Raw genomic sequence first — 14,358 nt, forward strand, 5'->3', positions numbered from 1 at the left:
TCTGAGCAGGCTATGCCACAGTTAGCCCACTGGACACTGCATTCTGTTGTTACTGCTCATCTGAGCAGGCTATGCCTGTTAGGTCACTGGACACTGCATTCTGTTGTTACTGATCATCTGAGCAGGCTATGCCACAGTTAGCCCACTGGACACTGCATTCTGTTGTTACTGCTCATCTGAGCAGGCTATGCCTGTTAGGTCACTGGACACTGCATTCTGTTGTTACTGCTCATCTGAGCAGGCTATGCCAGTTAGCCCACTGGACACTGCATTCTGTTGTTACTGCTCATCTGAGCAGGCTATGTCTGTTAGGTCACTGGACACTGCATTCTGTTGTTACTGCTCATCTGAGCAGGCTATGCCACAGTTAGCCCACTGGACACTGCATTCTGCACCTGTGATAGAATGTTTGTTACAAGAAGGCATTCAGAGAAAATCCCATTATTAACAATTGTGTGACTGAGGACTATGTGATCAACTTAATCAAAACACATGCAAGTTTCATCATAAACTTACCGTGCTATTGTTCCCAATGAGATGAGGCCACTTCTACTTACCATACTTTAGGCATTACCCCCAACCACAATGATATTTTACAAACCTTATTCACTCAGAAAAACAATAACACTAAAGACTAATAACACTAAAGAAATACATGTGATGCTGACATGTTTAAATAACTCACCTGGACTCCATAAACCTACCTTGCTTCCCCAACATGAGATTTGACAGGATACTTACAGATTCCCCACATTAATACGGCAGTTCTGTTGATCCACAAATACATGTTACAATAATAATAAATCTCAATATTCTCCATTCAGCTTCCCTCCAACAAAACGTTGGGTCTAACTGCTATGTTAAGCCTGACTCTTTTATCATTCTGTGTCTAGATAAGGCAGTATTGCACACTTTCATTAATAAAAGGAACAAAGAGAATAGGCTATAAACATCAATTACAAGAGAAAGTAACGCTGAAAATGATCATAGATATAATCTGAGAACTCTATCATAAAGTTAGCCTATGGATTATAGTAACTGTTACCACAACACATGTAGGCTGAAATGCAAGTGACTTTGCTTATTTACCTACCTTCCACAAAATTGAGGCTGCATGACTTTCCAAGGCCAGCGATGCAAGGACATCCAGCCGTCTCTACTGATCCGTTATTGGATACAAGTACCCAAGCAGAGTGGTAGGAGCTGATTGATTGGCTGGGCTGAACATCAGCCTTCAAAAATACCAATCCTTTTCCCTCCTCCTGGTGAAGAAGAACTCGGCCCACCTTACCACTGTGGAGGTACTGATAGGCCTTTTTCATAGTGGAACCATCCGCTCCCAAGGAGAGCACCAAGTAATTAAGATTGTCCCCATACGTCATTTCATTCACCCAATTATTAATCGTGGATGGATGGGGTACGGTGATACCATCCGACCTCCGAAGAGCCATTTGTGTGTGTTCCCAAATGTGAGCCATGTTTTGTTTTTGTTTATTTGTTAAAATGTGTTAATGATGCACGTTTGTTAATTATTAGCTAGCCACCGCTCTGAGGTAGTTCACTAACATTGAAGGTAGTTGTAAAACGTAAACACAATCGTGTTCGAATGGAACTGGGTCAAGTGGGCGGGGCTACATAAGGCCAATAGCTGCCTTCATTTTAACCCCAGGAAGAGCTAATGGGGATCCATAATAAATACAAATACCTTAAATACAAATACATGAGTTAAAGTACTATTCATATGATGCAGTCTTTATATGATGATGATGGTGGATGTGATGATGGTGATGATGGTTGTGATGGTGATGATGGTGATGATGATGATGATGTTGATGATGATGGTGATGATGATGGTGATGTTGATGATGTTGATGATGATGATGATGATGATGGTGATGATGATGGTGATGTTGATGATGTTGATGATGATGATGGTGATGATGATGATGATGATGATGATGGTGATGATCACAACAAGAGAGACAACATCAGTTTCCTTTCAGACAATGTCTTCTTATAATCTTGTTGACATGTAGGGATGGATGGTTCTTCCATTTCCAGATCTCCCATTGTGTCATGTATATATTGTTATAATAATCACTGATCAACTGCTGTTTCTTAGAGTTCACCCCTCTACCACGAAGCAGAAGTGAGTGTATTTGGTGAGGAGGTTTTTGTCATGGTGTATATCACTGTGATACGTGCACTTTAACAGAGGCATCATATGTCTGACAGTAATACACTGCTGAGTCTGTCTCCTCCACATTACTGATTATAAACTGATGATCCTTATCAGACGTGGCTTTAGATGTGAAACGATCAGAGGAGAAACCAGAACCATATTCATCAGGAGAGGCACGAGTACGGTAAAACCTTAACACATACTGAGGAGCTCCTCCTGGAACCTGTTTATACCAGATTACATAATGACTTTCATCTTTGGTGATGTCACAGTGAAAGGTGGCAGTCCCCTTTGTACTGACAGTCAGTACTGAAGGTGTCTGTGTCACTGCTTTCTGGCAACTGACATCTGAGGGAATTAAATAAGACATTTAATCATACATGAATTAACAACTTTTAATGACTTTTTTTGATTCATGTTGAACATATAGTAAATCCCTTACATGTTAGAGCAGTGATGAGAGTGCAGTGTCCCCAGCATGTTGTCAGTGTGTGGTGTGAACGGCCCTTACTGTCCAGCTGAGAGATGAGCAGGGTTGGAGTGTGAGGAGAGGAGAGGCTGCAGGACCCACCTATAAGGAGACAGACAGGGAGGAGCAGAGGGAGGGGCCTCTACAGTTAACCTGTCACCAAGCCAGGGAGGACCAGAGGGAGGGGACTTTGCAGTTAACCAATCACCAGCTGCTCTCATTGATCTACATGAGGCCCTGTCTTCATCACTGACTCATATTCTACCTCCATCAAACCATAACTGGAGTTTAACATCCTATACTAGTTCTACATAGAGACAACATAATGATGAGTTATTCAATATGAGTCCCAAATGTCTCCCTAATCCTTTTATAGTGCACTACTGTTGACCAGAACCCAATGAGCCTTTGTCAAAAGTAGTGCACTATAAATGGAATAGAGTGCAATTAGGGACATAGTCTCAGTTTTTGTCCTCTCCCCCCACACACAGTTCTGAGAGGAGATAAAACAACCTCTTAATTTACATGAAGCTATAAATAAGGGGAGGCGGGGAAGCAGGTGTTCTGGGGGAGAAAGGGAGCAACACATCACTGCCTGTAACTCAGTGTCAGATCTAGAACACGTCCCTGGTGAATGACTCTGATAACTAGAGATAGTAGATATGAAACCATCAGCTGGTCTTTGGGTGGGACTGAAACCAGTGGTCTACAGACAGCTGTTCCTGTTGTTTACTCAGTCATGGATTGATGTCAGTGGGAGAATAAGTGAAGACCAGACCTATACAGTTGTAATAATGCTGAAATGATACTGAGTCCAACATCCAATGTTAATACTAGAGAACAGTTTATACCATGCAATAATGGCAGCTTCTAACTCTCTAAACATTCACCTGGCAATCCTGCATCCTCATGTAAGGCTACAGTCAACTGTTAGGTCATCTTTGGTTGGTCAGTATCCTTGTTATGATAATAAACCTGGTAAGGATTCTGGGCTCTTCTGTCTTGGTTGAATTTAAACAGTCATTCTCCAGATTCACCCTCATTTAGTGCTGCTAACACTGATGTTCATCAACATGCTCAAATACAAACACGTGTTCTTTAGAATGTTCTTTATTTAATATCCACAATACAGCAAAGCTCTAACAATTCCTCTATTATACATTAGTAATTCAACTCATTTCACAATAGTAGAGAGGTATAGTCATCATGACAGTGTTTCAGATGTAATGTTTTAGAGAACATGATGCTGGTACAGTGAATGCATCAATAGTAACTTGTCATGAGAAACAACCCTCAACAACTATTTGACATCACATTTGTTATTGTCATACTATTCACTGCTGCATTCAGACTTCAGCCCAATATCATCCACGTTGTTAAGATTTTAACTTCTATATTTAACAGCAAAGCAAGGATCAAAACACAACTTAAACATTCTAACAAAATAACAGCTGCACTCGCTGTGAAGCTATAACAAACTACCAGTTGTATTGACTGTCTGAAACTATTGATTTACAGACTACAACTAGTCTTTCTGATCTTTTTCTCAGAGAATGTTGACCCCAACGACACTTTACATGTGAACACCAGGTCCTTGTCCCAGTCTGCAGTCTGAATGGTCAGATAGCTGCTGATCGTGAAGGTTTTGTCTGGTTGCTGCTCAGCAGGGCTGGTAGAAACATCTTCTGTCACTGATTCACCATTAGACATCCAGCTGACATCTGCCAACCCCTTGGACTTCTGAGACAGGTTACTAGTCAGACACACCAGTGTTGCTCTGCTGGACTTGAGGTCTTCAGTGGATGGAGGGAACAGGGTCACAGCAGGTGTAGCCAGATCTCCATCTGTAGAAAGTAGTCAACGGATGGGATGAGAAGAAAACACAATGGATACCTGTTTATATTTCAGTACATGTGGGTATCATTACCAATACACCCTGCATTAAGAGCAATTACATAGAGAACTGCTCTTCATGATGTTTACAATGATATTGATAGAAGGAATCATACGCTGTTAGGGTGTTATTTTCCATGGAGCAGAGAGACAGAGACAAGTCAGGATACATCATTTATAATATTACTTCACAGTCCTGGAAGACTAAAATGCTAAAAGATGAATGAAATGTGCACATTGTTCAAATCAAATACAAATAATTGAGAAATAAATGTGATTGTTTAAATGTATATTCTGAGAATTTGATCTGGATGAAACCCTTTGAGATGAAATATCTCCTTTACATTGAGTTGTACAGACAACAGAAACACAAGATATTCATGATTAAACACTTTAAGATGAAATATCTCCTTTACATTGAGTTGTACAGACAACAGAAACACAAGATATTGTCACGATCGTGTGGGGGATTGACGGACCAAAATGCAGCTTTTGGAAAATATGCCATCTTCTTTATTTAACAACACGAACGAAGATGAACACGACACAAAAACACTTTACAAACTAACAAAATAACAAAACGACCATGAAGCTACAAACGTTGTGCACAAACATACAGGCTACAAACGTTCTGACATAGACAATTACCCACAACTAATGAGAGCCTATGGCTACCCTAAATAAGGCTCCCAATCAGAGACAACCGAAATCAGCTGTCTCTAATTGGGAACTCATTCGGGTAACCATAGACTCTCCCAGAATACTAACCACCATAGACAATACTAGACATCTACACTCAACACAAAACCATACACTACAACCCATAACCCCTTTACCAAATAAACACCCAAAACCAACAAAACATAAACATTCCCCATGTCACACCCTGACCTAACTAAAATAATAAAGAAAACAAAGAATAATAAGGCCAGGGCGTGACATAACCCCCCCCTTGAGGCGCGAACTCCGGGCGCACCATACACAGTCTAGGGGAGGGTCTGGGTGGGCTCCCCTCCACGGTGGCGGCTCCGGCTCTGGTCGTAGTCCCCACGTCACCACAGTACCTAACCACCTCCTAGGCCTCCTCCAAACGACCCCCCTCCACATTAACCCCATTGCATTCAGGGGGAGTTCCGGACTAAGGGACAGCTCCGGACTAAGAACCAGTACCAGGGTCAGGGGCAGTACCAGGATAAGGGGCAGTACCAGGGTAAGGGGCAGCACCAGGGTAAGGGGCAGTACCAGGGTAAAGGGCAGCACCAGGGTAAGGGGCAGCACCAGGGTAAGGGGCAGCTCCAGGGTAAGGGGCAGCTCCGGACTGAGGAATGGCAGCTCCGGACTGAAGGACTGCAGCTCCGGACTGAGGGACTGCAGCTCCGGACTGAGGGACAGCCCATGGCTGGCTGACAGATCTGGCTGCTCATGGCTGGCTGACGGATCTGGCTGCTCATGGCTAGCTGACGGATCTGGCTGCTCATGGCTAGCTGACGGATCTGGCTGCTCATGGCTAGCTGACGGATCTGGCTGCTCATGGCTAGCTGACGGATCTGGCTGCTCATGGCTAGCTGACGGATCTGGCTGCTCATGGCTAGCTGACGGATCTGGCTGCTCATGGCTAGCTGACGGATCTGGCTGCTCATGGCTAGCTGACGGATCTGGCTGCTCATGGCTAGCTGACGGATCTGGCTGCTCATGGCTAGCTGACGGATCTGGCTGCTCATGGCTGGCTGACTGATCTGGCTGCTCCTGTCTGGTTGGCGGCTCTGGCAGATCCTGTCTGGTTGGCGGCTCTGGCAGATCCTGTCTGGTTGGCGGCTCTGGCAGATCCTGTCTGACGGACGGCTCTAGCGGCTCCTGTCCGGCTGGCGGCTCTAGCGGCTCCTGTCTGGCGGACGGCTCAGTGGGCTCATGGCAGACGGGCGGCTTTGCAGGCTCATGGCAGACGGGCGGCTTTGCAGGCTCATTGCAGACGGATGGCTCAGATGGCGCTGGGGAGACGGATGGCTCAGATGGCGCTGGGGAGACGGATGGCTCAGATGGCGCTTGGCAGACGGGCAGTTCAGTCATTGCAGTGCAGACGGCAGACTCCTGCCGGCTGAGGCGCACTGTAGGCCTGGTGCGTGGTGCCGGGACTGGTGGCACCGGGCTGGAGACACGCATCTCAGGGCTAGTGCGGGGAGCAGCAACAGGACGCACAGGACTCTGGGGACACACAGGAGGCTTGGTGCGTGGTTTAGACACTGGTGGTAAAGGGCTGGAGACACGCACCATATAGCTAGTGCGTGGAGGAGGCACTGGTGGTACTGGATTGGGGCGGGGAGGTGGCGCCGGAAATACCGGACCGTGCAGGCGTACTGGCTCCCTTGAACGCCGAGCCTGCCCAACCTTACCTGGTTCTATGCTCCCCGTCGCCTGACCAGTGCGGAGAGGTGGAATAACCCGCACCGGCCTATGTAGGCGAACCGGGGACACCATGCGTAAGGCTGGTGCCATGTACGCCGGCCCGAGGAGACGCACTGGTGACCAGATGCGTTGGGCCGGCTTCATGACATATGGCTCAACGCTCAGTCTAGCCCGGCCGATACGTGGAGCTGAAATGTACCGAACCGGGCTATGCACGCGTACAGGAGACACCGTGCGCTCTACTGCGTAACACGGTGTCTGCCCGTACTCCCGCTCTCCACGGTAAGTACAGGGAGTAGGCGCAGGTTTCCTACCTGACTTCGCCACCCTCCCTTTAAGGCCCCCCCCAAGAAATTTTTGGGGTGTACTCACGGGTCTCCAGCCTTGTCTCCGTGCTGCCTCCTCATATCGCCTCCTCTCGGCTTTCGCTGCCTCCAGCTCTTCACGAGGGAGGCGATATTCTCCAGGTTGTGCCCATGGATCTTCTTCCAATTCCTCCTCCCAACTCCAGAGATCCTGTGTAGGTATGTCCTGTTGCCGCCTTCCATGCCGCTTGGTCCTATGGTGGGTAATTCTGTCACGATCGTGTGGGGGATTGACGGACCAAAATGCAGCTTTTGGAAAATATGCCATCTTCTTTATTTAACAACACGAACGAAGATGAACACGACACAAAAACACTTTACAAACTAACAAAATAACAAAACGACCGTGAAGCTACAAACGTTGTGCACAAACATACAGGCTACAAACGTTCTGACATAGACAATTACCCACAACTAATGAGAGCCTATGGCTACCCTAAATAAGGCTCCCAATCAGAGACAACCGAAATCAGCTGTCTCTAATTGGGAACTCATTCGGGTAACCATAGACTCTCCCAGAATACTAACCACCATAGACAATACTAGACATCTACACTCAACACAAAACCATACACTACAACCCATAACCCCTTTACCAAATAAACACCCAAAACCAACAAAACATAAACATTCCCCATGTCACACCCTGACCTAACTAAAATAATAAAGAAAACAAAGAATAATAAGGCCAGGGCGTGACAGATATTCATGATTAAACACTTTAAGATGAAAGATCTCCTTTACATTGAGTTGTACAGACAACAGAAACACAAGATATTCATGATAAAACACTTTAAGATGAAATATCTCCTTTACATTGAGTTGTACAGACAACAGAAACACAAGATATTCATGATTAAACACTTTAAGATGAAATATCTCCTTTACATTGAGTTGTACAGACAACAGAAACACAAGATAATTATGATTAAACATGAACAGAGCAGACAACCCAGAGACATAAACACAGTCATCAAAATGTTTCTGGACCTACATTTTTTTTTAAATAATTTACAAACAACAGAAAGGATTTAAGCAGGTGTAAAATATTAAGTAAGTAAATAGAGTTAACATTTTAAGAATTAAAACATACAACATATCTGACCAACACTATATTAGAAACAATTCATATTCAGTAGATTAAAACATTAGAAGGGTACTCACCAGTAACAATGAGCTTGGTTCCTGGTCCGAATACCACAGTGATTCAGTTTGTATACACAGCCGTACAATAACCTCCTCCCTCTCACTACTGAGAGGACAGGAACTGAAACATCCCATTCAGACAGCTTCACTCTCAATACTGAGAGGACAGGAACTGAAACATCCCATTCAGACAGAGCTTCACTCTCACTACTGAGAGGACAGGAACTGAAACATCCCATTCAGACAGAGCTTCACTCTCACTACTGAGAGGACAGGAACTGAAACATCCCATTCAGACAGAGCTTCACTCTCTCTACTGAGAGGACAGGACCTGAAACATCCCATTCAGACAGAGCTTCACTCTCTCTATTGAGAGGACAGGAACTGAAACATCCCATTCAGACAGAGCTTCACTCTCTCTACTGAGAGGACAGGAACTGAAACATCCCATTCAGACAGAGCTTCACTCTCACAACTAAGAGGACAGGAACTGAAACATCCCATTTAGACAGAGCTTCATTCTCTCTACTGAGAGGACAGGAACTGAAAAATCCCATTTAGACAGAGCTTCACTCTCTCTACTGAGAGGACAGGAACTGAAACATCCATTCAGACAGAGCTTCACTCTCTCTATTGAGAGGACAGGAACTGAAACATCCCATTCAGACAGAGCGTCACTCTCACTACTGAGAGGACATGAACTGAAACATCCCATTCAGACAGAGCTTCACTCTCTCTATTGAGAGGACAGGAACTGAAACATCCCATTCAGACAGAGCTTCACTCTCTCTACTGAGAGGACAGGAACTGAAACATCCCATTCAGACAGAGCTTCACTCTCACTACAAACATCTCAGGCTTTTCTAGAGTTCCTCTCTATGAAGTAACAGTATATAGAATAGCATCATATTTTGCTGTTTGTGTCTGGTTCTTTTGAATCCATCAGTTAACAGTCCCCAGGTTACAGTCCATAGTGGCCTTCTCTATTATCAACAGTCCCCAGGTTACAGTTTATAGTGGCCGTCTCTATTATCAACAGTCCCCAGGTTACAGTCCATAGTAGCCGTCTCTCCTATCAACAGTCCCCAGGTTACAGTCCAGAGTGCCCGTCTCTATTATCAACAGTCCCCAGGTTACAGTCCATAGTGGCCGTCTCTATTATCAACAGTCCCCAGGTTACAGTCCATAGTGGCCGTCTCTATTATCAACAGTCCCCAGGTTACAGTCCATAGTGGCCGTCTCTATTATCAACAGTCCCCAGGTTACAGTCCATAGTGGCCGTCTCTATTATCAACAGACCCCAGGTTACAGTGCATAGTGGCCGTCTCTATTATCAACAGACCCCAGGTTACAGTCCATAGTGGCCGTCTCTATTATCAACAGTTCCCAGGTTACAGTCCAGAGTGGCCTTCTCTATTATCAACAGACCCCAGGATACAGTCCAGAGTGGCCGTCTCTATCATCAACAGTCCCCAGGTTACAGTTTATAGTGGCCGTCTCTATTATCAACAGTCCCCAGGTTACAGTCCATAGTAGCCGTCTCTCCTATCAACAGTCCCCAGGTTACAGTCCAGAGTGCCCGTCTCTATTATCAACAGTCCCCAGGTTACAGTCCATAGTGGCCGTCTCTATTATCAACAGTCCCCAGGTTACAGTCCATAGTGGCCGTCTCTATTATCAACAGTCCCCAGGTTACAGTCCATAGTGGCCGTCTCTATTATCAACAGTCCCCAGGTTACAGTCCATAGTGGCCGTCTCTATTATCAACAGACCCCAGGTTACAGTGCATAGTGGCCGTCTCTATTATCAACAGACCCCAGGTTACAGTCCATAGTGGCCGTCTCTATTATCAACAGTTCCCAGGTTACAGTCCAGAGTGGCCTTCTCTATTATCAACAGACCCCAGGATACAGTCCAGAGTGGCCGTCTCTATTATCAACAGACCCCAGGTTACAGTCCATAGTAGCCGTCTCTATTATCAACAGTTCCCAGGTTACAGTCCAGAGTGGCCGTCTCTATTATCAACAGACCCCAGGTTACAGTCCATAGTGGCCGTCTCTATTATCAACAATTCCCAGGTTACAGTCCAGAGTGGCCGTCTCTATTATCAACAGTCCCCAGGTTACAGTCCATAGTAGCCGTCTCTCCTATCAACAGTCTCCAGGTTACAGTCCATAGTAGCCGTCTCTTCTATCAACAGTCCCCAGGTTACAGTCCATAGTAGCCGTCTCTCCTATCAACAGACCCCAGGATACAGTCCAGAGTGGCCGTCTCTATTATCAACAGACCCCAGGTTACAGTCCATAGTAGCCGTCTCTATTATCAACAGTTCCCAGGTTACAGTCCAGAGTGGCCGTCTCTATTATCAACAGACCCCAGGTTACAGTCCATAGTGGCGTCTCTATTATCAACAGTCCCCAGGTTACAGTCCATAGTAGCCGTCTCTTCTATCAACAGTCCCCAGGTTACTGTCCAGAGTGCCCGTCTCTATTATCAACAGTCCCCAGGTTACAGAGTGGCCGTGTCTCCTTTCCTCACTGTCACAACAGGAGGCTTCTGTGTCACCATAATCACACCACTGACACCTGGGAAATAAGAAGATGACATGTAGTAAAGAGAAACATACAGACTCATTATCAATAAACCAGGAAGTAAAACCTCCAGGAAGTCAGACTCCTTACATGTTTGAGCAGTGATGAGAGTGCAGAGTGTCCCCAGCATGTTGTCAGTGTGTGGTGTGAACGGCCCTTTCTGTCCAGCTGAGAGATGAGCAGGGTTGGAGTGTGAGGAGAGGAGAGGCTGCAGGACCCACCTATAAGGAGACAGACAGGGAGGAGCAGAGGGAGGGGCCTCTACAGTTAACCTATCACCAAGCCAGGAAGGACCAGAGGGAGGGGCCTCTATATCTCACCATATCAGCTTCTGTATGATGGACTTTTAATCAATTTAAATTACTGTAACTATTCAACAATCAAAAATATCAATATTTTATATTGGACTAACAAAAACCATATGGGATCATTTTGGTTACACTGAAAAGAGCAGTATTTAGTTTCATGTGAGTTATGTTAGTAAGTTTTCTTAAAATCAGCATGTCATAGTATAGATAATAACATAATGATAATATTCTCTGGACCTGATAGTGGGGTTCTGAACTAACAGTACATCACTAAATGACTGTTGATGTAATATGTCTCTACTGTAAACCAGGGGACTGACTATCATGGAGGTTGTCTGATACATGGAGTCTTCTGTTAGGACTGAACCTTCTGGAATATCACTTTATCATTCATGCTTTGTGACAACTAGGTGTAATTGTTAATGACAACATTCTAGTAAATGTGTGAAGGGTTTTGTGTAAAACACAAGCATGGAATGTTCTCCTCCTGCAGACACACTGGTTCAGGATGACTTGACATTCAGTTAGTGTCTATATTCAGAACATCTGAAAGCAGAAGTGAGTGTGTTTGGTGAAGAGGTTTTTGTCATGGTGTATATCACTGTGATACGTGCTCTTTAACAGAGTCGTCCCATGTATTACAGTAATACACTGCTGAGTCTGTCTCCTCCACAGTATTAATAATCAAACGATAATCTGATTTAGACTGATGATTAGATGTGAATTTAGGAGAGGAGAAACCAGCGCCATAGGTAGGAGCACTATTAGGGTGGTAGAAAAATAAAACAAACTGAGGAACTCCTCCTGGAGCCTGTTTATACCAACGAGCAGCACTATCCTGAACAGTCCCCAGGTTACAGTCCAGAGTGGCCGTCTCTCCTTTCCTCACCGTCACAACAGGAGGCTTCTGTGTCACCACAGTCACACCACTGACACCTGGGAAATAAGAAGATGACATGTAGTAAAGAGAAACATACAGACTCATTATTAATAAAACAGGAAGATAAACCTCCAGGAAGTCAGACTCCTTACATGTTAGAGCAGTGATGAGAGTGCAGAGTGTCCCCAGCATGTTGTCAGTGTGTGGTGTGAACGGCCCTTACTGTCCAGCTGAGAGATGAGCAGGGTTGGAGTGAGAGGAGAGGCTGCAGGACCCACCTATAAGGACACAGACAGGGAGGAGCAGAGGGAGGGGCATCTACAGTTAACCTATCACCAAGCCAGGGAGGACCAGAGGGAGGGGCCTCTACAGTTAACCTATCACCAGCTACTCTCATAGTTGATTGACGTGTCTGGGGGTTAACAGATTTACACAGTTCTAATAATACTATTATAATGATTGATCTTTACTCTAAGCACACTGACCTAAAAGTCACTTTAAATGTGTCCCAACTATTTAACTTCTTATGGCTGCAGGGGCAGTATTGAGTAGCTTGGATGAAAGGTGCACAGAGGTGCCCACAGTAAACGGCCTGCTCCTCAGTAATAGTTGCTAATATATGCATATTATTATTAGTATTGGATAGGAAACACTCTGAAGTTTCTAAAACTGTTTGAATTATGTCTGTGAGTATAACAGAACTCATATGGCAGGCAAAAACTTGAGAAAAAATCCAAACAGGAAGTGGAAATTCTGAGGCTGGTCGATTTTCAACCAAGATCCCATTGAAATCACAGCGAGATATGAATGAGTTTTCACTTTCTATGGCTTCCACTAGATGTCAACAGTCTGTAGAACGTTGTCTGATAACTCTACTGTGAAGGGGGGCCTAATGAGAAGAGAATTAGTCAGGTCTGCCATGAGGTGACCATGCTTTGACCATGCGCGTTCACATGAGAGGGATCTCTGTTCCATCGCTCATCTGAAGTCTGAAGTCAATGTATTTTTCCGGTTGGAACATTATTCAAGATTTATGTTAACAACATTCTAGATTGATTCAATACATCGTTTCACATGTTTCTACTGACTGTTACGGAACTTTTGGACATATCGTCAGCTTTTAGGGAACGCGCTTCGTGACTTTGGAATTGTTTACCAAACGCGCTAACAAAAGTAGCTAATTGCACATAAATAATGGACATTATCGAACAAATCAAGCATTTATTGTGGACCTGGGATTCCTGGGAGTGCAATCTGATGAAGATCATCAAAGGTAAGGGAATATTTATCATGTAATTTCTGGTTTCTGTTGACTCCAACATGGCGGCGAATTTGACTATTGTTCTGAGTGCCGTCTCAGATTATTGCATGGTTTGATTTTTCCATAAAGTTTTTTTGAAATCTGACACAGCGGTTGCATTAACTTTTTATGGCTGCAGGGGCAGTATTGAGTAGCTCTGATTTAAAGGTGCCCATTTCAAACGGCCTCGTACTCAATTCTTGCTCGTACAATATGCATATTATTATTACTATTGGATAGAAAACACTCTCTAGTTTCTAAAACCGTTTGAATTATATCTGTGAGTCAAACAGAACTCATTTGGCACAAACTTCCTGACCAGGAAGTGGAAATTCTGAAATCGATGCTCTGTTCTACTTCCTGCCTATACTTGGGCATGATACGTAAGAGTCTACGTGTGTCACGACTTCTACCGAAGTCGTTGCCTCTCCTTGTCCGGGCGGTGTTCGGCGGTCGACTTCACCGGTCTTCTAGCCATCATCGATCCATTTTTCATTTTCCATTGGTTTTGTCTTGTCTTCCCACACACCTGTTATCAATCCCATTCATTACCTGTTGTGTATTTAACCCTCTGTTTCCCTTCATGTGTTTGTCAGAGATTGTTTTATGTCAAGTGTTGTTTGTTAGGTGTATAGGTGCGCGACGAGTCCTCGTACCCATTGTTATTTAATGTATATATAATTCTCGTGTGTAGAGCATGTCATGGTGATTTATTAAAAGTCTCCATCTACACTTCATTTACTCTCCTGCGTCTGACTTCCCTGCCACCTATACACACGACGCTGACAACGTGCACTTCATAGACCTTCCCCTGGATGTCA

The 14,358-nt window shown here is 44.7% G+C and overlaps 1 protein-coding gene across 2 annotated transcripts; it reads right to left on the minus strand.

Moving 5' to 3' along the window:
• Positions 1-3,765: 3,765 nt before the first annotated feature.
• Positions 3,766-13,005, minus strand: LOC129831559 (immunoglobulin lambda-1 light chain-like). 2 transcript variants are annotated; one of them, XM_055894923.1, is made up of 4 exons: positions 12,390-13,005; positions 11,966-12,293; positions 8,477-8,514; positions 3,766-4,495 (listed from the first exon to the last, which is right to left on the minus strand). In XM_055894923.1, exons 1-4 carry the CDS (start codon positions 12,427-12,429, stop codon positions 4,164-4,166), a joined length of 738 nt encoding a protein of 245 aa, XP_055750898.1. In that variant the 5' UTR covers positions 12,430-13,005; the 3' UTR covers positions 3,766-4,163. The 2 variants fall into 2 exon arrangements, 1 of the variants encoding a protein (XP_055750898.1); XR_008755757.1 differs by lacking the exons at positions 11,966-12,293; positions 12,390-13,005 and adding an exon at positions 11,140-11,943 and having other exon boundaries at positions 4,408-4,495; positions 8,477-11,043.
• Between the last annotated feature and the right edge of the window lie 1,353 nt (positions 13,006-14,358).

The sequence above is a fragment of the Salvelinus fontinalis genome, chromosome 2 (assembly GCF_029448725.1).
Source record: "Salvelinus fontinalis isolate EN_2023a chromosome 2, ASM2944872v1, whole genome shotgun sequence".
In the NCBI taxonomy this organism is placed as follows: Eukaryota; Metazoa; Chordata; class Actinopteri; order Salmoniformes; family Salmonidae; genus Salvelinus; species Salvelinus fontinalis.